The 23,257-nt window shown below is 39.8% G+C and overlaps 1 protein-coding gene across 3 annotated transcripts in view; it reads left to right on the top strand.

Moving 5' to 3' along the window:
* Positions 1-23,257, top strand: part of msh3 (mutS homolog 3 (E. coli)) — a 35,828-nt gene that overhangs the window by 9,785 nt on the left and 2,786 nt on the right. For 2 of the 3 annotated variants that reach the window (XM_017042913.2, XM_008335957.3), the window contains exons 11-23: positions 6-90; positions 255-364; positions 2,087-2,219; positions 4,196-4,383; positions 5,271-5,439; positions 5,657-5,721; positions 6,735-6,851; positions 7,071-7,178; positions 7,673-7,787; positions 9,746-9,903; positions 13,746-13,932; positions 22,400-22,532; positions 22,615-22,783. In XM_017042913.2, the coding sequence (XP_016898402.1) occupies positions 6-90; positions 255-364; positions 2,087-2,219; positions 4,196-4,383; positions 5,271-5,439; positions 5,657-5,721; positions 6,735-6,851; positions 7,071-7,178; positions 7,673-7,787; positions 9,746-9,903; positions 13,746-13,932; positions 22,400-22,532; positions 22,615-22,783 (1,737 nt within the window). Of the gene's footprint in view, positions 1-5; positions 91-254; positions 365-2,086; positions 2,220-4,195; positions 4,384-5,270; positions 5,440-5,656; positions 5,722-6,734; positions 6,852-7,070; positions 7,179-7,672; positions 7,788-9,745; positions 9,904-13,745; positions 13,933-16,893; positions 19,813-22,399; positions 22,533-22,614; positions 22,784-23,257 lie in introns of those variants that run through there. The other variant, XM_025053243.1, reaches the window with a different exon arrangement.

Here is a 23,257-nt window from a genome sequence, read left to right as displayed (position 1 = left end):
TACAGCTCATTTCAACGTTTCTCCACTGTGTCAGAGTGTATGAACCTCAGTGCTACCACTCTCAGGAACCTGGAAATCCTCAGGAATCAGGTGAAACAACAGCACCTCATCAAGTGTTAAGTCTGACCTGTTGTTGTTTTCTTTCATTTCAGCAGAAAGAAACAGTTCAGGTTTTTCAGATCATGTTAATGATAAAAATCTGTTGGTGTGGTCTTATACAATAAAGCAGAACCTTCTCTTCCATGAACTCACAGACAGACGGGGGCTTGAAGGGCAGTTTGCTGTGGGTGATGGACCACACTTCTACTTCATTTGGGAGGAGACTGTTGAGGAAGTGGGTGATCCAGCCACTCACAAATGTCCAGTAAGTACATTAACTCTAAAGCAGTGGTTCTCAAACTGTGGTCCACGTACCACCAGTGGTAGCTCTCCAGTGGTACACGGGGGAAATTCATGTTTTCGCAATTACATTTTTGATTGAATAAATCTGAAACATACCATGTACAATTAATACAACATTTAGAAAATGTGTAGCTACTTGTGAGATTATGAAATGGGAAGCTAATAGTGAAGGCCTATGCTGCTATATTCTAATGTTGGTCATCATGGTGGTACTCAGAGAGATCAAGGTTTTCTCAGGTGGTACAGAGTAGAAAAAGCTTGAGAACCACTGCTGTTATGCCTCCAGTACATATTAAATGATCTGCTCTGCGACTTCCGCCCTGTGTTCAGTTTAGTGTGAGAAATCAAAATATTTAAAATCAACAATATTATTTGTGGTTTGTAAAAATAAAGTGCTTCCTAGACATCTGGTGAAACTTTGAAAATGAATTTTAGAGTCATGGAAAAAAGTGAAATGTCATGGAGGTTATTTACCCTCCATGTTGGTCCCCTGCATTCTGATTGGTTAATGTTTCTCTTTTGTCTTTAATGGTTGATAATGAACAGCACTTATTACCTGTGCAGCGCCCCACCAGATTTTTGAGCCAATCATACTCATCACTTTTGAACAGCTGTCCAGTTTAAGGCGCCCATTGGACGTTGGTACTAGATTTAGTGACTTTTCAGTCCCGGAAACCATTCAAGAATTTTGCTCCTACTCCTATATATTTTTGTATATGTGTGTATATATATATATTTATATATGTGTGTATATATATATATTTATATATGTGTGTATATATATATATATATATATATACACACATATATAAATATATATATATATACACACATATATAAATATAAATATAAATATATATATATATATATATATATGTGTATATATATATACACATATATATATATAAACATATATACAACCTTTCACTTGTATTACAGCAGTATTTCTCACACCTGTCTTTGCTTCCTAGTTTTATCATCCATGCAGTTCACTGTGACTGTGAGCGTTTTCTGTTCCGTGTGTAGCTCTTCCCTGGGCATGCATTATAGCTGTGAACGCAGCACTGCTCTCAGATTATATACATAGATAGCTTCTCTGCTGGATTGCAGTGGGAATAAATCCCAGATTACACACACAGGCATATTAATCCCAAGGCATACAAGGTTAAAAAAAAAAATGCATCTGTGCATCAAAAAATACACCACACTTTCATTGCTTGGTTGTTGGTCTGATGTCCATTTGTTACATCACTACAGTAAGTATGTCATGATGCTCAGTTCCAGACCATCCAGTTCACAGAAACTAGTGTTCTTTTGCAGTGTAGATTGAAAAATTTTTTTTTTAACCTTTTTAGGCATTTCACAGTATTTACAGTAGAATTATTCTGAAGTGTTAAATCTCACCAATAATATTTATGGTCATATTATAAACTGAATTCACCTCATAAATGTGTTTAAAAACCATAGTGTGTCCTTGTTGTAAAAGTGCCATATCAGACCACAGCACAATTCTTTGTTCTTTAAAGGTTAGTTTTTCATATTTCACAGAGTAGAATGTCTTCTTTAAAAACAACAACAAATAAAAAAACATCTCCCTCAGAAACCCATTCTAAAAATTCAGTAAAAAGTGAATTGCATAAAACCTTTTTGGACCAACCCTCCATTACTCTCTGTAACCTTGCAGAACCATCTCAGAGCGACAGGATGCTGTGCAAGAGATATTGCAGTCAGACAGTGTGACATTAAACTCTGCCAGATCCCTGCTCTCACATTTACCCGACCTGGAGCGAGGCATCTGCAGCATATACCATAAAAAGGTAAACGACTGAGATGATCCTTTCGTTGTTCTTGTTTGATTTTTTTTTTTTTTTGTCTTTAGTAGAATTATCAGTAGTAAAGTGTTGCATTGAAATGAATGAAACAATGTCCTGAATCATTAAGGGTTCCAGCAATAAACCAAATCCCACACTTTCATGTCTCTTGATTAACAACAGTCACCTGTCACCTCAATGACTTCTTGACTCGGTCTCATTTCCCCTGAGACCGTCTTTAAAATGTCAGGAGAACATGTTATTTCATCAGTGCATACGTGTGCGTGTTCCTGATATCGCTATGCTCGTGGGGACATAATACTTTTATTTTGGTGACAACATTGGAGAATCTGAATTGTCTTTGTGTTTTCTGTTGTTGCATTTTGACCTGCAGAGCCACCGTACCCTGCAGAGCAAAATATTATTTTTTGGTTTAGGGTTGAATTGAGAATAAGGTATAGAAATAGTTTATTAGAGTTGGGATTGGAATTTTGTTTAGGCATATCTTTGTATATTTGTTGTTTAGGTTAGTGGAAGGCTAGGGAATGTGTTATGTTTATTTGCAGTGTGTGTGTGTGTGTGTGTGTGTGAGAGAGTGAGAGAAAGAGAGACAAAATCTGTTCACAAATGCTGCAGAAATTGAAAAGTGGAACATGTAGCAAGACATCATAGCAGGCGCCTCCGTCAGATATAACACACACACAACTAATTGTCAATGTGCCCATCTGTAGATAAATTGGCCTGTGTGTAATGGCCTATGTCTCTATTGCTCTGCAGACATAATGGGTGACAGGGAGAGAGGGAGGGAATGAGGGAGCGGAGAGTATGCACGCCTATGGTTTTCCAGTAAGTGTCTGTTTGGGTTCATAAAAGAGCAACAAGGGGGCTGCTGTCATGGGGAGGCATTAAAGCTGCAGCCTGTGATTAATACTGCACGCTGTGGTCGGTGTGGTTCTCATTAGCTTTTCATGACACGATGCTAGGCTGTGACGTGGCTAATAGCTGTATAAAGTCGATATAATCTCCAGGACCACTCGCATCCTCAAAGGTGAGGTGCAGAGTATTGATTAATCATTAGCTTGATTTTTATGACATGAATATGACCTTGTTTTTTTTAGGGCACGGGTTTGATCTACAGCTATGATGTTGTTTTCATTTTGCTGAGTAAATATAAAACATTAAAATGTGTTTGTTATAGTTTTTCTGACAAGTTCTAGCTACGTTATCTATTAATGATGTTAAATTATTTAATCAAATTTTCTTTAATTTTTAAAGAAATTTTAAGTTTTTTAATTTTTAATAAATTTTAATATTTTAATAATTTTGTTTCCTCCTCCTTGTTACAAAGAAGTATTCAACATTGTACTTATAAATAATATAAGTAAATATTATTCAAATCAGCTGTAAAGTAACCTAGCAAACAATGACACTTCCTTCTCACGGCATTGCAATACCTAGCGTTCAGTTAGCGCTATACTAAAAAGCTGTAAAACTCCCTAACAAAATCTGGACAAAACTAGGACTAAAAATGCTCCACCTTAATATTTTGCTGATAATTTCTAACTTTTTAAACTGCATTCCTCCCTTATGCTCAATTCAGCAGAACAGTTTTTCATACAATTCAAAACTCACAGTCAAGTTTTTCTGAGGCTAGGCTAAGTTAGGCTAACAAGAGCAAATCCTCCCTGCACACCCAGGACTTCTTTTTTGGGTTATAACTGCAGCTGGCCGACCATGAGTTTTACTGATGGCCAATAGTACAAAAAAAAAAAAAAAATCAAGTGAAGAATTTCAAAAGACCAGGTAGACAAGGTAAAAGTCTATGTCTATAGACAAAATTGTGTACAGAAATATATAGTATAGTATAAATATAATATATTATAATTTTTGAAGCACAGGTGCAGAATATCTTTTTATTTTTCCTGTTTCATATTTCACAGTAACATACAGAAAAGATGCAGTGATGAATGTTTTGTTTTCAGTCTTCTACACAGGAGTTTTACCTCATCACCAGCAGCCTTTGTCGCATAGCTCTGGAGCTTCAGGCCTTAGTACCAGCCATCCAATCACAGATCAGCTCCAGGCTGCTCCGGGAGCTTTTATTGGACATTCCCAACCTGCTCTCTCCGGCTCACGGCTTTCTTAAGGTGCTCGATAAAAATGGAGCCAAGTGAGTATCAAGCACAGAACAAAAACACGAGGAAGATGTAAGAGGAAGAATGTCACATTAGCCAGTCATCAAGAAACAAGTAAAACATAAACTTCTGTAACAAAAACATTTGGTGTTCAGTTCTGGATGTTTCTTCTGTTTGTAGTCGGTGACACACAAGGAGCACCTGTTTATGTTGTTCCTTTGTTGTCCTATTATTACTGTAACAGTAATTGCAAGCTCGCTTTCTGCTTGATTGCACTGACAACCTCATCAAGTACACCCATCCATCTGTGCAAATCACCTATACAGGTGAATACAAATGAACAGACTGACAGTAGCCACCAACTTTTCAGATGATCTGAAAATAGGTTACGGAATATTTGGTTCAGCATTGATCAAAATATGACAGGAAAGAAGCAGAATGGTTTTTTTTTTTGGCGTGTTTATAATTATTTATTTTTAAAATAAATGTTGTAGCAGAGGTGCCTTCAGGGATGTTTGTAGATTAGGTATTGATTATTATTAATTATTATTTTTGAGTAGGAGAGACACTCACTTTAAACAAATTTTTTTTAAACTTTTTTTTTAAACTTTTTTTTCACAATGAACAGTAACAATGAACAATTCCTGACATAGGACCTTTACAAGCAGTAGGTACATGTTAGCAACATTTATAAGAGAGTGTTTCACATGCTACACAGCAATAGTAAGAAAATATCTTAGGAGAAAAAAATAAAAAGGCCAAATAGATACTTTCTTTTTTTTTTTTTTCTAGGACAACACCACTTTAACAATGTGTTCCAACAACTTCTAAAGCAAATTCAAATGTTGGTTTTGGATGGAGAATTAACATTTACTCACTACAATCACTCTTCACTTCTCTATTCGACCTCGTATTTGTGCAGGTCGGGGAATAAGAGCGAACTGTTCTCAGATCTGGCTGGTTTTCCTGTGCTACGGGAACGGAGGGAGCAGATAGAGAACGTCTTCAGTGAGGTTCAGGAACACCTGAAAGAAATCAGAAAGATTCTGAAGACCCCCACACTTGACTATAAAACTGTCTCTGGGCAAGAGGTATTCTGTGTGTGTGTGTTTGTAGGCACATTTTGAAATGGCGTAGACTTGTAGCAGTTCTGGTATGAAGTGCTCATAATGCACAAATATGAGGCGGTGAGTGATGGAGAGTAACTGGTGTAAAGAGTGACAGTGATACTGATTCAAATTTGAACTTGATCTTAACTGGTCGACTGGTGTTTTCATTCTTTTTCTAACCTTTCCACTTTTTCCTCAGTTTCTGATTGAGTTGAAGAATTCACAGACATCCTCTGTTCCACGCGACTGGGTCAAACTCAACAGGTGAATGCATTTTAGATGTAGAACATTTGAATGTAGATAGAACTGATGCAATGGCTTTGATGCAGAAGGTGTGTCTATTTTCTCCATAGAGGTAGGAAATGATGTTTTAGAATTTGCTTATTTTACATTTTATTTTATTTATTTATTTTTTAAATCCTAAGGAAAAAAAAGGAAAATTCCCAAGCGACAGATTATGAAACAAATGAACAAAATAAAAAAGGACGTATACAAATTAAAGTGACCAGAACCATTGTTAAAATAAAAAGAGAAAAACATGTTGTTCATGAAAATATTATCACTATTATGAAATAATCTCCTTGTCTGATGTACAGTGCACTGTGTCTTGGGTGTGTGTGTTGAAAGAGTGAAGTTAATTGGTGGAGTCTGGTGGCTTGGCTTGTTTGTGTGAAGGGTCAAACTAATGAGCACACTGTGTGGACTGTAAGGTCCAGTCACAGTGACAGACTAATGAGTTTGTATCTTTTTCATGTTTACCAGTTGTGGAGGTTTAGACAGTGTTTACTGAGGCTGCTCACATTTCACACACAGGTTTTTTAAGGTTAGTTGTACAAAATGTACAAACAATGATCTTAAAAAAAGGTTCACCTCCCTGTGATTATCAGACTTTACTGCAGATGAGCTAGGTATACATTATTTCATGAATGTAATATTGTCGTGTACTACTAGTGTGTACTGGTCCTATTAAGAAGGATCGATAGATTTCTCTGTGTGTGTTTTTTTTAATAATGCCTGTGACAACAGAACAATAAAAATGAAGCTAAATAAATAAAAAAAAGAAAAACTTTCAAAAACTTGAAATACTTTCTGCGTCTACCATCGAAATGTCTGCATTACAAAACAGTAATGCCTGTTATATTACAAAAACAAAGTATATTTTTCTTTTTATTTAAGGGTTAATGTGAACTTTGCATAGCGACATGTGATGAAATATTTAACAACTCGTGGGGAGGGGGATCAGAGTTAATCATGAAATCCCTCTGTCTCCTCTGCAGCACCAAGGCAGTCAGCAGGTTTCATACTCCATTCTTGGCGAAGTGCTACAGGACACTTCAGCAGCTCCGAGAGCAGACGCTGCTGGACAGCCAGAGAGAGTGGATCAACTTTCTTGAGTATGACAGAGAAACACACACACACACACACACACACACACCTGACACTGGAGCCAAAGTAATGAATAAAAGCACTTAAACACTCAGAGGTTCAGATATTTCCTTCAGTCTCTACTAGAACATATTTGTTCAACAAATATGAGTCTTGTCTGCTACTGTAACTGTACAAACTTTAATGGTCAAATGAACTTCCCCTCTCCTTCTCTTACTTTCCTCCAGTCAGTTTGGGGAGCACTATCACACCATGAAAAGGGCTATTAGTCACCTAGCAACCATGGACTGTCTCTTCTCATTGGCTGATGTTGCTAAACAAGGGAACTATTGCAGGTGATGTCTCTCTATTACGACCATAAAAATGGGTCTGTGAACTGCTACATTTTATGTGCGTGTATGTGTGTGTGTGTGTGTGTGTGTGGGTGGGATCTTTGCTAACGTGGGGGTGTCCTGCTTCGTGTCCTATAGTCTCAGACAGGCTGTGTGTGGGAGAGTGCACTGGGCTCTCAGCGTGCTCAACAAGAACGCCAACATCATGCACGATCATCATGTCTATTATTCAGAGCTAAATATTTTCATTTCATTTCATTTGACAAATGTTTGATTTTACTGGATTTTAAAGTGATGGGTATAAGTTTTGGGTATATATTTACCGTTACTGTTGTTTACTGTTGCTGTTTAGTCAGACTCATTTTGTGAGATCGGAATTTGTGATATATAATGCATTCATTTATGCTATTTTGTACACAGTAATGTGGGTGCATGCATATATTATGACTTCATTTAAAGAAGACGAGTGTATTTAACCAGACGTGTCATGTGTTCAGACCAGAACTGTGTGAAAATCAGCGTCAGATCGTGATCAGAGAGGGCAGACATCCTGCCATTGATTTACTGATGGGAGCGCACAACCAGTACGTGCCCAACCACACAGAACTACAGGTACGCACGCACACACACACTGTCATAATAAAGTTCTCAAACAAAATTCCAAGAACTGACACAACGTCACTGTCACTTACAGGAGTACATGTGAAACTCACACATGGAGACATATTGAACACATACACACACACTTCCGTACTTGCTGCTGCAGTGGGTGTAGGGTAATCTTGCAACAGAAGCACAAATCAGTAATGAAGCCAAGATTTCAGTCCTCCCACCTCCTCAGCTGTGCAGGACAACATGCAGATGTCTTAGTCTGTGTCTTTGTCCTTTTTCGTCCTCTCCTTTTCTTTCCTCTCCTCTCCTCTTGTCTTGCCCACCCCCCATTCTCCTCTGCTCCCCTCTCCTTTATTCTCCTCTTCTCACCTCTCCTCTTCTCCTCTATACTCTCCTCCCGTCTCCTGTCCTGTCCTCTCCTCTTCTATTCCCCTCCCCTGTACTCTCCTCCCGTCCTCTCCTCCCCTGCCCTCTCCTCTCCGCTCATCTCATCATCTCTCCTCTCCTTTCCTTTCCTCTCCTCTCTTCTTCTCTCCTCCCCTCTCCTCACCTCTACTCTCCTCTCCTTTCGTCTCATCTTCTCCCCTCTCCTCTCCTCTCCCCCCCTATCCTCTCCTCTCCTCTTCTCCCCTCTCCTCCCCTCTACTCTCCTCTCGTCCCCTCTCCTCATCTCTGCTTTCCTCTCCTCTACTCTCTTCTCCTCTCCTCTACTCCCCTATCCTCTCCTCTCCTCTTCTCCCCTCTACTCTCCTCTTTCCTCTCCTCTTCTCCCCTCTACTCTCCTCTCCTTTCGTCTCATCTTCTCCCCTCTCCTCTCCTTTCCTTTCCTCGCCTCTCTTCTTCTCTCCTCCCCTCTCCTGTCCTCTTCTTCCACTACTCTTCTCCCCTCTCCTCTGATCTCCTCTCCTCTTCTCCCCTCTCCTCTCCTTTCCTCTACTCTCCTCCCCTCTCCTCGCCTCTACTCTCCTCTCCTCTCCTCTCTTCTCCTCTCCTCTCCTCTCGTCTCCTCTCCCCCCTTCTGCTCTGCTCCCCCTCCTCTCCTCTCCCCCCCTCTCCTCTCCTGTCCTCTCCTCTCCTCCCCTCGCTTCTAATCTACTCTCCTCCTCTCCTCTTCTCCCCTCTACTCTCCTCTCGTCCCCTCTCCTCATCTCTGCTTTCCTCTCCTCTACTCTCTTCTCCTCTCCTCTACTCCCCTATCCTCTCCTCTCCTCTTCTCCCCTCTCCTCTCCTCCCATCTCCTGTCCTCTTCTTCCACTACTCTTCTCCCCTCTCCTCTGATCTCCTCTCCTCTTCTCCCCTCTCCTCTCCTTTCCTCTCATCTACTCCCCTCCCCTCTCCTCTCCTCTGCTGTCCTCTCCTCTTCTTCCACTACTCTCCTCCCCTCCTCTCCTCCATTCTCCTCTCCTTTCCTCTACTCTCCTCCCCTCTCCTCCCTTCTTCTTCCACTACCCTCCTCTCCTCTACTCTCCTCCCCTCTCCTCCCCTCCATTCTCCTCTCCTTTCTTCTACCCCAATCCTCCTTCCTCTCTCTGTTCTGCCTCTCACCCTCCCTCGCTTCGTCGCTCCCTCCTCCCCTCTCCTCCCCTCTCCTCTCCTCTTCTTCCACTACTCTCCTCTTCTCCCCTCTCCTCTTCTCCTCTCTCCTCTACTGCCCTCCCCTCTCCTTTCCTCTACTCTCCTCCCCTCTCCTATACTCTTCTCCTCTCCTCCCCACTACTCTCCTCTCCTTCCCTCTCCTCTGCTCTCCTCTTCTCCTCTCTCCTCTACCCTCCTCGCCTCTCCTTTCCTCTACTCTCCTCCCCTCTCCTATACTCCGCTCCTCTCCTCCCCTCTCTTTTCCTCTACTCCCCTCTACTCTCCTCCCCTCTCCTCTCCTCTTCTTCCACTGCTCTCCTCTTCTTTCCTCTACTCTCTTCCCCTCTCCTTTCCTCTATTCTCCTCCCCTCTCCTCTCTCCAGGGTGATGGCAGGAGAACTATGATAATTACTGGTCCTAATATGGGGGGTAAAAGCTCCTACATTCGTCAGGTGGCTCTCATCTGTGTCATGGCTCACATGGGCTCGTATGTCCCGGCCTGTGAAACCCGCCTGGGCATCATGGATGGCATTTACACCAGGTACGATGAACACAAGCCTGTGTCAATTTATACAATTATACCTACAAGTTACTAGGGATGAGGTCAGATTTAGATGTAGCTAAATGCCTCATTCACCTACATGAGTGTCTCTAATCCATTTTAATCCCATTGGTTCCTTACCACCGTGGGATTAGAAGTTATTACCCAGACTGGATCCACTATGTCACAGTGCACAGAGATGGAACTACATTTATCGTAGGGACTGAGGGCAAAGGAAAATGTCTCTCTTTTTTTTTTCTTCTGTGCAGCTGATCACTAAACACAGTGGTGACTGCAAATTAGTAAAACGTACGTGAATACAGTGTATGGCCTGTGTTCTACAGGCTCTACTCCACTGTGGTTAGACCTAATGACTTGCAGATGTGTGTAATTGCCCCCTTTTTTAGGTTGAATCGTGTTCTGATTAACCTAGTGGGAGACTTGGGTTAAACTGTGTGGTTATGCTTGTTCTTCCATTGTATTAGAAAAAAAAAAAGGTTTTATAATGTCCTTTCACCTTGTCCACTCTTTACCAGACCCAACTGTGCCTTTAACTTTTATTATCTAAGTAAACAAAGCTTTAATTTGGCTTTGTTCGATTTTGGATAAATGGTAAATGATGTGTGATAGAAATGGTCAGATGTGATGGTCAGATATGAAATTTGAATATAATCTCCACTCTCCGTTTGACTGACACCTAATAATACGCACTTCTCAGAACTAGAAAAAAAAAACAAAAACACATTTTGTGTTTTTTTTTATGTTTACAATTGACATTTTTTCTTCCCATACAAAGATGATGTTTCAACGTGGTGCAACAACTTTTATGTTTACATGCTGAACATTAATTAGCTCTGTTTCTAGAGGTCAGGGTCATGTCAGAATGAAGCTCAGTTTCCAGAGGACAGCCTTTGCACAGTTGTTTATTATCAGGTGTGTGTGTAGCCAGTGTTCCTGTTTCCTGTAGGTCTCTCATACTGTATATATTGGGCAGTAACATATTAGAATATTTTTATGTGTGTGCAAAAATAAACAATGTACAGTTTACGTTCTCAGTGTCCACAAAGATCAACCTGTTACCTCAGGTGTCCGCTCCGTTTGAAAATGTTCTCATCCCACCCCCAACTCCCCGATCCCCCTCCCCCTTTATTGCTGGAGTCTAAGACCTTGAAGATATCTGTCTCAGTCATCAACACTTAATCAGTTCCCACCGCCTCATGGAGCATAATAGACCCAGCGGTGGGGAAGGCATCACTTTGTGTGTGCTTGTGAGATGCTGTGCTTTATGAGCAAATTGGACAGAGAGACAATGAGGGAGGGAGAGAGAGCGAGACATGGTGATAGAGTTTTACGAGCTAACTTTGTTGGTTGGGTTAATAAGAAGGCGCGTAGGTGTCTAATGGGATATCCTGTCTCAAACAATGCAGATGATTTATGATCAATGCGGGTGAAATGATTATCAGTTTGGTTTTTCAACTCCGTGCTGCCTCACTAAGTCTTGGTATCAGTTTTGTCTTTCGTGAACCGTACAGATGTGTAGCATTGGTGGCACGACCGGCCTGTTCTTTGACACACACGGCAGAGTGAGGCAGCAGGGGCTGCGGGTGTTTTTTTTGTGTCCATGTGCAAACATACACATCTGCATACACACATTCAACCAGGGAGTGTGTATGTGTCGGCATTGTGTCCTGAGGGTTATAGAGCACATTCTTCCATCGCTTCATGGTTGTTATGGAAACAGTAAAAGGAAGCAGGTTGTAAAAGAGTGTTTTGAAAGGACCTTTAATCAACAGCAGTGATTACACTGTTTTACTTAAATCCTTCACATCCTTCCCTCCCATCAGTAACTGCAGTGCAATTTTTTTTTCTTCTCTTTTCCTCTCTTTTTCACGGCTCAGAAATGTACGATGGGCGGAAGTCAAGCACTGACATGAGTGTTAAGGTGCCACCAGTTCTCATGACATCAGCACTCAGTGTGTCTTTTTGCACGTTGAGCATGTGGAGGAAAAAACAGCTTCAATCAGGCAACATGTACCATTATTTGCTCTGCTGTTAAGGAGCTTATTCCTATTTAGAGTCACATCATGACCGCTAGCATTTCACAGGTGCTTATAAGGAGAGATTTGATGTAAACGATGGTAAAAGCCAATCTAGAGGCAGCCTGCAGATTGCTGATTCAAATCCGAGCCTGGGCTGTCGTGGTGTATTTACAAGTAGAGCTTATTGTTCTTAAACAATTCTCAGTGGTGGCACACAAAAAAATGCCAGTGCTTTAACATAATGTTATTAATAACAGTTAATATGTGTGATGAATAATTTAATTATCCTTAAATAGTAATGTATCCTTTACTCTGCGCTTCAGTAATTCTAAGATGATGACATAATGACAATGCTAAGGAGAGGTGTGTGTGTGTGTGCATACAGTATGTGTGCTTATATTGACAAACGCAAATGTGTCAGACAGGGCCATCACAATTCCTCACCTATGTGTGGGCGAGGTAATTAACTTTTGCAAGTGAGAGTGGAAATTAGGTTTCCTAGTAGGGCATGATATTTGAAACAAATAACTATTTCCCACCACACAATTGATTACCAATTAGGTAATCTGGGGCTAAAAATGTCCAAAATGAGTATCGACGATTTTCCAATCTAAGCAGGAGTTAAAACTTCACAGGAAAAGTCCTCTCTATCCTCAAATGTTTGTCTGTGAGTAGAAATCCTTTCAATGTTGTAGTTGCTCCCAAATGCTCTGAAATTATAAATAAAATGCAGAAAAAAAAATTAAAAAAAAAGCTTTTGAAAAAACTAATTGTTAAATTTTAACCCATAAACTTTATATTGTTATAAATATTTTTTTTTTGGACAAATGGACGGTAATTCTGTAATAAACCAGCTGTTAGACCAGTCAGAACAAAGGCCACTTTGGTGATATAATAAGAAGACAATATTATAGGAGTGCGTTGATGACGTGATGATAAATGGAGTCTATTTTCAGTATCAAGTTGTTTGTTGGACCCTAGCACTAAACCAGCAGGACACCCAGCTGGTGGAGGAAGCTCTGTGTGTTTTCGCTGTGCTTTCCTCATCAGTGTACAGTTGCACAGCAGCGTTCAATGACTTGTTTTTTTGTGTGTCATTTGTGTGTACTTTTTGCTCTGCCACAGTATAGATCCATTAATTTCCCTCTGAGTACTAGGTAGGCACATAAACACATGTTGACTATAAATTGGCTCATGAAATGCTGCTGCACGTCTGACACACAAATCTCCTCTATGACGTATGGCGTAACCATAGAAACCGAGTGTTGTGCAGGTTCCCATGGCGGTCCATCGACAGATTTAATGCTCAAGGTCAATAAGTATAAAAAAGGCCGACTGCCTGACACATGCTGACATTGCTATCTGATGGTTGTCATTTATTTCTGTGATTATTGTTTTTGTTAAAAAAACCAAAACAAATGATTGTGCTAGTTGAATCATATAAAGCAGACATATTGTGCAAAAAAAAACCAAGCAATTTTCCATAAGCACTGCTGCTTTATTAGCGCAGTGCTAAATGCTCAACCATGGTCATGGTTATTTGCAGCTGTCCTCAGCTCAGTGTGGCCTACACTGGCTCGTTACCATTTAAAGGTAAAGACACAGAAACCAGTAATTTAGAGTGGGTCTGCCAAACAGGTGTGTGTAGAATCCAGCTGTGACCAGAAGTGTGTTCCTTTAACATTTCCTACATTAAACATTCAGGTACCATATTAATTAGCATCACATGTTTTTAATTATAAGTTTACAATTAACTAATAGTGGTGCTCTTATTATTTATCCCTTTCTCTGATTGGTTGTCAGGATGGGAGCTGCAGACAACATCTACAAAGGCCGCAGCACATTCATGGAAGAGCTGACTGAAGCCTCTGAGATCATTTGTAATGCTACAGAACGTTCGTTGGTCATCCTCGATGAGCTGGGGCGGGGCACAAGCACCCATGATGGGATCGCCATCGCCTACGCCACCCTGGAGTACTTCATCAGTCGTGTGAGTACATGTTAGATAGAAGGCAAGAGGATCAAGTTAGAATTTAAACCACACGACTATGTGTGACAGTGTGACAAGGTGAGGTCTAATTCTGGTGTTCAGCAGTATTAATGATACAAGTGTCTAGACTTCCACTGTGGATGTTTTTTATTTGTGTAAATTCAACAATAAAAAGCAATCGATTGATGCAGGAATGGATAATTGGAGGATAAATAAAATGTGATCATCACATGTTTTAGAAAAATCAATCACATCACATGTTTTTTGGGGGGAATAACAATGAGTTGAGTCATTCTAAAATATGCATAAAACATTTTTTTTTTTTTAAAAAAGCAAATTCTGAGCAACTGCAGAACATTATATGGGTGAAATCGATGTTTGTCAACACACACTTCTACTACGTTCTGTTAAAACCTGAAACCAGACCACTTAGCCATCAAATTAATGACTCTCAGTGGAGAGGTTTTTCTACACGGTTTCTACTTCTGTTCATGTTAGTACTCTTCAAAGGCGGCTGAGTTAAACAAGCCTCGTGTGGCCGTGAAGACACTTGATCTATGGTGTTAATATCTGACTTGACACTTTGTGTTACACAGCATGTTATCTTCATGCAACATTAACACCACAGGTCTTTTGACAGTTGGTCCAGGGTTAGAGGTGTTTGTTTGTTTGTGTGTATCAGGGATTTTCCTGATAGTAACCGAAAACTGTCATATTAGTGTTACGTGCCTTCAGTGTAGAAGAAAAGGTCAAGTGTAAAATGACTTTAAGGTCAGAAACAGGTCTAAGGTTTTCTCCTCTAATGTCACGTTACTGTGTGTATGCCTCCGTGTTCTTTTCTCATTGTGTGATTTGGCACAGTCAGGTGTCCATTCTTTTGCACACAGTGTTTTTTTGCTGTCGCGTTGACAAGAGAACAAGAGTGGGATGTTGAGAGGAGATGGATGTGGGGTTTTTTTTTTTCTACTTACTGGTGTTGTTGCGTCACTTCTGCGCAGTACTTACATATAGCAGTTTGGATTAATGTTCTGCACAGACCATTGCGTTATTATTTAATCATGGATGTATGTACGATTTCTGTATTTGAATCACAGGCATGTTCTGTGAATGTTACCTTTTAACACAACACCACTATTCATGGGCAACACATTGGGACAGCATATTTATAAGGGAATAGTTATATAATGATAAAAAAATATATAAACAAAATATATATTAGATTGGGTTAAATAATAATTCACACAAAAATTCAATACAATATGTTTTGATAGATAGGGCCATAGTGGTGGAAGTGGCCAGCATATTTGCCTTAGAATAAAATGATTACCAGTTCCCCTTAAGTAGTAGTTAATATAACACTGCAGTGTCTTGGCAGGAAGAAAAGGAAGGAAAGTGAACTCTTTGTCATTGTGACACAGCACACCACTGCATACAACCAAATGTGACCTCTGCATTTAACCCATCACCAAAGTGAACAGTGTGTGTGGACGGTGCCATGCTCAGAGCCACCTCGGTGGTATCTTGGCAGCTGGTGGACTACAACTTCCATACCCAAGTCCGCTTCCTTAACCACTAAGCCACCACTGCCCTCATTAACATCCATTACCTGGACACTGTATAAATATGAGTGTGAAGGGTTGTTGTTGTTGTTGTTGTTGTCTCAATGGGTGGTCCTGCAGTAAACTATGGAACTGTCCAATGTGGACCGGCCCTCAGCCAGTGATTGGCTTCAGACCCCATTGACCCTTAAGGAGGTCATGAATGTTAGATAGATCATGTGACTTTATATGTAGAAAAAAAAAAACCTAATCATTCTTTTGTTTCTGCATAGATACAGCATGTAGACCCCTTCACAATTATAGGAATTCTGGGAATTCTGGAAAACATGTCCCAGGGCATTGGATTGTGTTAGTTATAGATTCCATTTAGGGTTGGGTTTATAGTGTTTACTCTTTGTTGGTATAGTAACCTCAGGGAGTAGTTTTTTAATTGTTTTTTTGTGGATAAAGGTTGAAGTGGTTCAGTGAGCACAGTCATCAGAACGTCAGTGTTCTCTTCAGGCTTTTACCATTAGTTCATACTTGTTTTGTTTCTTGAACACAGATAATCAGAGCTGTGACCGATGTCAATACAATTAAGTTATTTTTGTATCTGTTTATTTTCAGTTTTCCAAGAGCTCAGTTAAATAGGGTTCAAGTGATCCAGATTTTTCCTCGTTCAAACAAGGACAAGGATAAACATAATTTTTGCCAGTTTTACGTAACAACATAACATTTGAATTGTGTAATTCTGCTGCTAAAGGTAGAATTAACATGTGTAAGTCGCACATAATGCAGTGTGGTGCTGTTGGTGTGATGCAGGAGCTCTTTAGCTACCTATTGTATAACAGCATTGATTTCTGAGAGAAAGGCCCGGTTGTTGACGGAGAGAAAAAGAAAAGAAAATAAACAGTTACAGTGTACAGTGAAATGCCTCCTCAGCAGAGGCAGACTTGTTCAGCCTTTCACACACTCTCCTCTTACACCTACTCTTTTGTCACCCGCCTCACCTTCGTCTTCCTCCTCCTCTTTGTCCTTCTTCTCCTTCCTGTCCTCCATACTAGACTAAAATGTTAATGTCAAAAGTCAAAACAATGTCTGTTTGACTTGGTTGTTATAGTAACACCTTTTTCAGTCCCCAACACTCACCTGAGAGGTAGTTAAGAATGTAGATAGGTTTCATAACAGCACTCAGTAAAGGAGACAGCCTTGGTGCAAAAAGACCGAAGTTTATCTTTTGCCTCAAGACACTGGATGTTATGGTGAAGCCAAAACCTTTTCCTTAAATTTTAACTACAGTTATCTTATGGGGTTTTATTCAGCCCATTATGGTCAGTCAGACATGCTTATAGTCCCACTTTAATTTTATTATCAGCAGGTCATGACATTATTTTTTACTTTTTCTTTTTTTCTCCATTTGTAGGACGAATGGTGCAATTTTCTACACAAGCAGATAGTACTGCACAGACAGAGTGGAGTGCACCAGATCCCTGGTTTATACTTTAACTAATAAAACACTTTGGAGCTCACTTTTGTCTTCACATTAACAGCTGAATTTTCCGGAAGACTATTATTCCACGTAGGCGTAAGTGGTCGGATGTGCTCCAGCTCATGAACGACGCTTTTGCAAAATATCCACGTGCACAGCAAACCCGAATATTCAGGATGTTTGTTCTCTCAGAGAGATTATCTTTAATACCACAACTGTTATTGAAATATGTTTGTTTCACATGTAAGTAGAAGAGAACGTAAGAGTAAGAATTGACACTTGGACTTGATAAGACAGCCGTACATAAGCCGTTGATAAGCTAACCCTAGGTTTCCTCTATGTGTACCTGTTTGCTCCCACCACCTGACAACAGCTCCAGAATACAATATAAAATAAATATGGATTGTAGACGGGGGAGTGAGAATCCACATGCTAAGCAGAGAGAATGTGCATCTGGCAAAGAAAGAGAGAAATGTTGTGTGCAATACAAATTCAAAAACCTTGTCGTAACCAATTCTGCAATGCACCAAATCAAATGTAAGCTAAAAAGGTCAGGCTACGTAATAATACACCAGTGCTGCGTGAATACATACATCAAGCAGGTGTTTGATGCCTGTTATTCTGTGGAGAAGAATGTGCTTATTATGTGTGAGTAGCCAATGATGGTGCTGTATCTGCTGGATTTCAGCTGAATGCGAGTAAAATGACAGAAATGGTACGTTTATTTTAATGGGCCGTCAACGTGGGCGACTTTTCTCCCGGTCTGACAGTCAGAGTGACATACAACAGAACAGCTTGACACACAGACACACAGACAAAAAAAAAGTTAAACACCACAAATATTGTGTGGCACAAAAATAAATTGATTGTTAAATCAATTTATTTGGTGTTTCTTGTTCTTGTTCATGTTGTATATTGACATAAGTTAACACTTACTTAACAGTAAAGTTGTAACCTGTTAAGAAGTAACACATTTCATGTAGGATTTCTAGTAAAATACTATGGATTTGATGATACTGAGTTGACAGTTGGTCTGACTGGAACAAAAACAACAGCACTCAGTTTTTCAAAGGTGTATTTGTTACTCAAGTGAAGATGTTAATACATATTAAAATATTTGTCATGACTGAATTGAAACACCCAGGCAACGTTTCTTATTTTAGTCTCGTGTTAGCAGCCTTCCCAGTTTAGCATCTTTGCAATGGCAAATCTTGTAAAACTTACAGTATTATATACTGTATGTACTGTTGAAGCCAGTAGATATTTTTCCTCTGTTGTCTTTTCATGTCATTTTGTCTTTTTTCATCTACAGACAAGCTTTAAACATCCAGACTGGTGAAGATTATGTGATAGCACTAGTTATATGCTAACGAGCTAATTTCTTGAAGTCATATATGGGTTGTTAACAATTTATACATAATAGATCAACATTTATATTTTTACTAAAACGTAATAAATGTTTTTTAAACACTGAATGTGTAACTGTGCCCTAAGCCACAAATGAAGGAGACTAGCTAACAACTATGCTACAGTTCCACGTGCACATACAGGATGTCAGGAAGGGCCTTGTTGAAGGTGAGATATGAACACAAACGGTGTAAAATAAACTTGGAATTGCATTTGTCTATAATTGCACACCGAGACACTTTTGACACCATTGAGTTCACACACTGGTGTTCTGGACACAGTGTTATTAAAGACATATGGTAGGGATGAGATGTGGTGCAATACAGGTGTGCTGTGACACAGGCCAAACATCTTATTACGGTACAAGACAGGCATTAGGGGAGAACATTGAGGCACAGTGTCATCATGTGACAGATCCGCGTTCTGGGAGAACTGTTATATTTGAAACATCACGTCATTAGGGTTGAACACACAGCCGGTTCCATCTGGACCTGACCGCCTTAAAGTTTTTTTAAAGTTCAAATGCTATGCTTTAAAAAGCTATGATTATGATTAAAATTTGTTCGACGTTTTGCACAGGTCAGGCTTTTATTTGTTATATTTTTCAGTCCTTTTTTCAAGGTTTTGACTGAATACAAAATGTACTGTCTAACCAGGTTTTTGCCTTGTGTTACTGTCGATAAATGATCCCCACTGATCGCCATTAGAGTGAGAGATACAGATTAAATTAAAATTTAACAGTCATTCATTCATCTAGGCTCGATGAGACAACAGATATCAAACAAATGCTCATCAATATCTGTAAAGTAATGATTAATAAAATAGTAATGAGTTGTTAAATAGAGGAAAGGCTGTATTTAATATTGGAGTTTCTAGTCTGAGCAGAATTCTCAGATAAATAGACTGGCCATGAAGACTTCTGTAGTCGTTGTAGTGCAGATGTTGAACACATTCAAACAGAAAGACCAGCAGGTCTGTTTCCTGGCTTAAACAGATGTGGATTTTGACTTTGTGTGGGATTGTCAGAGTGAATACATGTGGCTTTACGTGGCCATGTGATGACCTAATGACCTTTTGTCCAAGGCCAGCTGGGATTGACTGCAGCTTCCTCTGTGACCCATAACAAGATAAAGTACCAATACAGCACATGTTTTAAAGTTACACAAACACATGCATGTTTACCCAAAGTATAAAAGAGAGAGAGAGAGAGAGAGAGACATATGCAGTTTGTTAAAAAAATTCACTCTACATATTTGTGAAGTGAGTTTACTCTGGACATTCATCTCATTTTTTTTTTTTGGTCATGAGAAACATCAAGCAAACCATGAAATAATGCAGTAGCTAAGAATACTTTAAACAATAAACTGATTAAACCCCAACTATTTTCTACTATCTATTGTTTGTTTATATATATATTATTTATTTATTTATTCATTTTACCGCCAGATTGGGGTGGTTTGGACATGTGCAGAGGATGGACAGAATGTTAGAGATGGAGCTACCAGGTAGGAGACAAAGAGGAAGGCCAAAGAGGAGATATATGGATGCAGTGAGGGAGGACATGCAGATAGTTGGAGTCAGAGTAGAAGATGTAGAGAACAGGGAGAGATGGAAATCAATGATTTGCTGTGGCAACCCCTGAAAAAAGGGACAAAGCTGTAAGAAAAAGAAGAAGATTTATTCATTTTACCATTAGAGTATTTTTTGAGTATTTTTGGACAAAGAAAATTGATTCCCCTTCTTCTTCTTGAAGTCTTCATGCCTTTTTTGCTCTAGGTGTGTTCATTACCAAGTTGTTCTGTTTACTCCAGTTCAACAGCCTCTGGACCTCATCTCTGTATCCAGTCTCCTCTCCGGAGACGAGGTCCAACCCTGTTGTGTCATTGTCTAATATAATAATTGTATTGCTGCGGTGTGAAGCAGGGCATTCGTGGGTGTACAGAGTGTCGCATACTGGGCTTAGAACACAATTCTCCAGAGCCAAGGATGAGACTTATGACTGAGGCGCTGGTGGCCTGAACTGATCCTCGGAGTGTAGTGTGTAACAGTGTTAAATCCTGCTGTTTGTTATCCAGTGAGCTTTGAGTGTTAGAATGACTTGTCTTGACAAATGTCTTTTGATTTTTCTCTCTGGATGTCTTTGATAGTGCTGTCTTCTTTGCTCCTGTTGTCTCTTAAACTATGAAGAATCCAGTGAGGATGATGGGCAGACATTAAAGTGATGTCCTACTCAATTCTACTACTGTAGGTTTGTCAGTGTTTAGGCTGCCAAAGATTGTCTTCCTGACTGGATGTTTGTATTAGATTTCAGGCTAGCGCCCATATTGAGCCGTGATTACAGACTGTTGAGGTCCATAATCCCTGTTTTAAATCTTTTACCGTCAACCTCGTTATTTTGATCGTGGTTTATGATCGGTAACTCTCTGCATGGTTTATCTGTCAGACAACGATCCATGATGTACCGTAAATAATCCTTTGGGACCTTCGGATGTTCTGTTGACTAAAATAAAATAAGGAGCAGTGGACACTGTGAATGATAATAATAATAAAAAAAACTAAATCCAAGTCCTGAGTCCTTGAATCCACCGGTTATTTAATTATTTTTAAAAAATATCATTTTTAAAGTCTATTAATTGTTTCAGCAGTAATTTCATTACAGAGTCTGACTCTGCATCACCAGAGGGTGGTCTGGAAATCAGCTTTCATTAGACACTAATCATGGCCTTGTTCTGCCTTCACAGAGCTCTGTTTGCTTTTAGTTTTCAGTGTAGGTGGACAGAAATGATTGAGGCAGCTGGAGTTGGTCTGTTTGTGTGTGTCTGTGTGTATGTTGGAGTTTGTTTTAATGTGTGTTGTGCAGGTACACCTCTGTTTGTCTCAGTTGGAAACAAAGCGGGACATCTGAGGGAAGTATTACTAGTGACATGTGACCTTTTTAGGCCAAGCGATTAGGAGACTGATGCTGGAGTCAGCAGAGTCCTTTAGCCTCTTGTCTGCTGTGATGATGTAAGACTTAGCTCTGCTGTACTCTGAGGTATCTCATACACAACTAGCTGCTCTGATATGACAGTACGTAATAGTGAAATTTGAAAAAGAAAAAATGTTTGTAATGAAATAAGTGTGTCTGAAATAAGAAAATATTTTTGCTATGATTTGAGTTTATTATTTTTCATCATGTTATTAATTCAATTATTTGGATTAGTCAGAAAAAGACTAGAATAAAACTACTACACATTCTTATGTTTATTGCTCTGTTCCAGCAATACACATAAAAAGATGTTTCATATTTCAAAATGCTGATTACTGAAATTGATGACCATGATTAAACAGGATGAACTATGATCATGATTAATCGTGACCAATGATGATTAATCCACAGCTACGCTGTCATTATTTTGATTATCGACCATACACTCACCGCCGAAAATATTGCAGATTTTATTTGAGGTTTAATATGAAACCGTTTCAACTTTCATATTCCTTAATTGAATAAAAAAACATTTGAATCAGCCAATAATAGACATACAGTAGACGAGATTATCTGTACATGCAGCTGTGACTTAAGTTAATAACATGTTCCTCAGATTGAATGTGATTGTATGTTTTTCCTCTCGTCTCCACACTGATCTTATTTTTTCTTTTTTTTATCAACTCTATGCAAAGCTGGTGAGTAGGTGGGAACTGGGAGAGCAGCAGTTTTATTGGCAGTAAAATCAAACGATGAGGGGCCGACACCAGTGACTTGACTGTGTATTGTTTTCCTTCTTTCTCTTCTTGTTTTGAGACATATTTCACTGCTGTGGGAAACAACAACATCGACTCCTCTGTCAGACCAACGCCACACATCACTGCAGTCATTTTCTTATCTAACCTACAGCAGTGCTGCTCTCTGCCTTTTTACATGGATATTCAAACTGTCAGTGTACAGTCAGATTATAATCTCCTATGGTTGACCTTTTTAATGCAGTTTAAATTCCTACGAGCTTCTATGGTCACTCTGTACATTTTCATCCATATTGTAATTCCTCTTCAGGTCAAATCCTTGACCCTGTTTGTAACCCACTATCCCCCGCTGTGTGAGTTGGAGCGAGTTTATCCTGAGCACGTCTCTAACTACCACATGGATTTCCTGCTCAACGAACCTGACGCTGCTCCTGATACTGACGGTAGGTTCAAGTGAGCTTCCTGCCTGTTTGAATTATTATAATGGCTGCTTTGTACCAGCTGAGTAAATGTGACGGCCTGCAGATGGAGAGGTTCGTCCAGAATTCATCACCTTCCTCTACCAGCTGACTGAAGGAGCTGCAGGGCGGAGCTACGGCCTGAATGTGGCCCGACTAGCTGACATCCCAGATCCAGTGCTACACGTTGCTGCTCAGAAAGCCCATGAGTTGGAGAATGCAGTCAACACCAGAAGGTAGAGGAAATTTACAAGATAGTAGTCAATAATGTAAAAAATATATATTTGTAAAAAAAAAAAGACATTTGTCTCAATAGATTTTCTTCTTTTTCTTTCGGCTTTGTCCCTTTTTCAGGGGTTGCCACAGTGAATCATTGTTTTCCATCTCTCCCTGTTCTCTACATCTTCTACTCTGACTCCAACTATCTGCATGTCCTCCCTCACTGCATCCATAAATCTTCTCTTTGGTCTTCCTCTTTGTCTCCTACCTGGTAGCTCCATCTCTAACATTCTTCTACCAATGTATCCACTGTCCCTCCTCTGCACATGTCCAAACCATCTCAATCTGGCTTCTCTAGCTTTTTCTCCAAACCTTCCTGTCTGTGTTGTCCCTCTAATGACCTCATTCCTGATCCTGTCCATTCTTGTCACTCCTAAAGAGAATCTTAGCATCTTTAACTCTGCCACCTCCAGCTCCGCCTCCTGTCTTCT

This window comes from Cynoglossus semilaevis, chromosome Z, assembly GCF_000523025.1.
Source record: "Cynoglossus semilaevis isolate Cse_v1.0 chromosome Z, Cse_v1.0, whole genome shotgun sequence".
Classification (NCBI taxonomy): domain Eukaryota; kingdom Metazoa; phylum Chordata; class Actinopteri; order Pleuronectiformes; family Cynoglossidae; genus Cynoglossus; species Cynoglossus semilaevis.
Note: the sequence above shows the minus strand (reverse complement) of the source record. Positions and strands in the feature narration are given on the sequence as shown.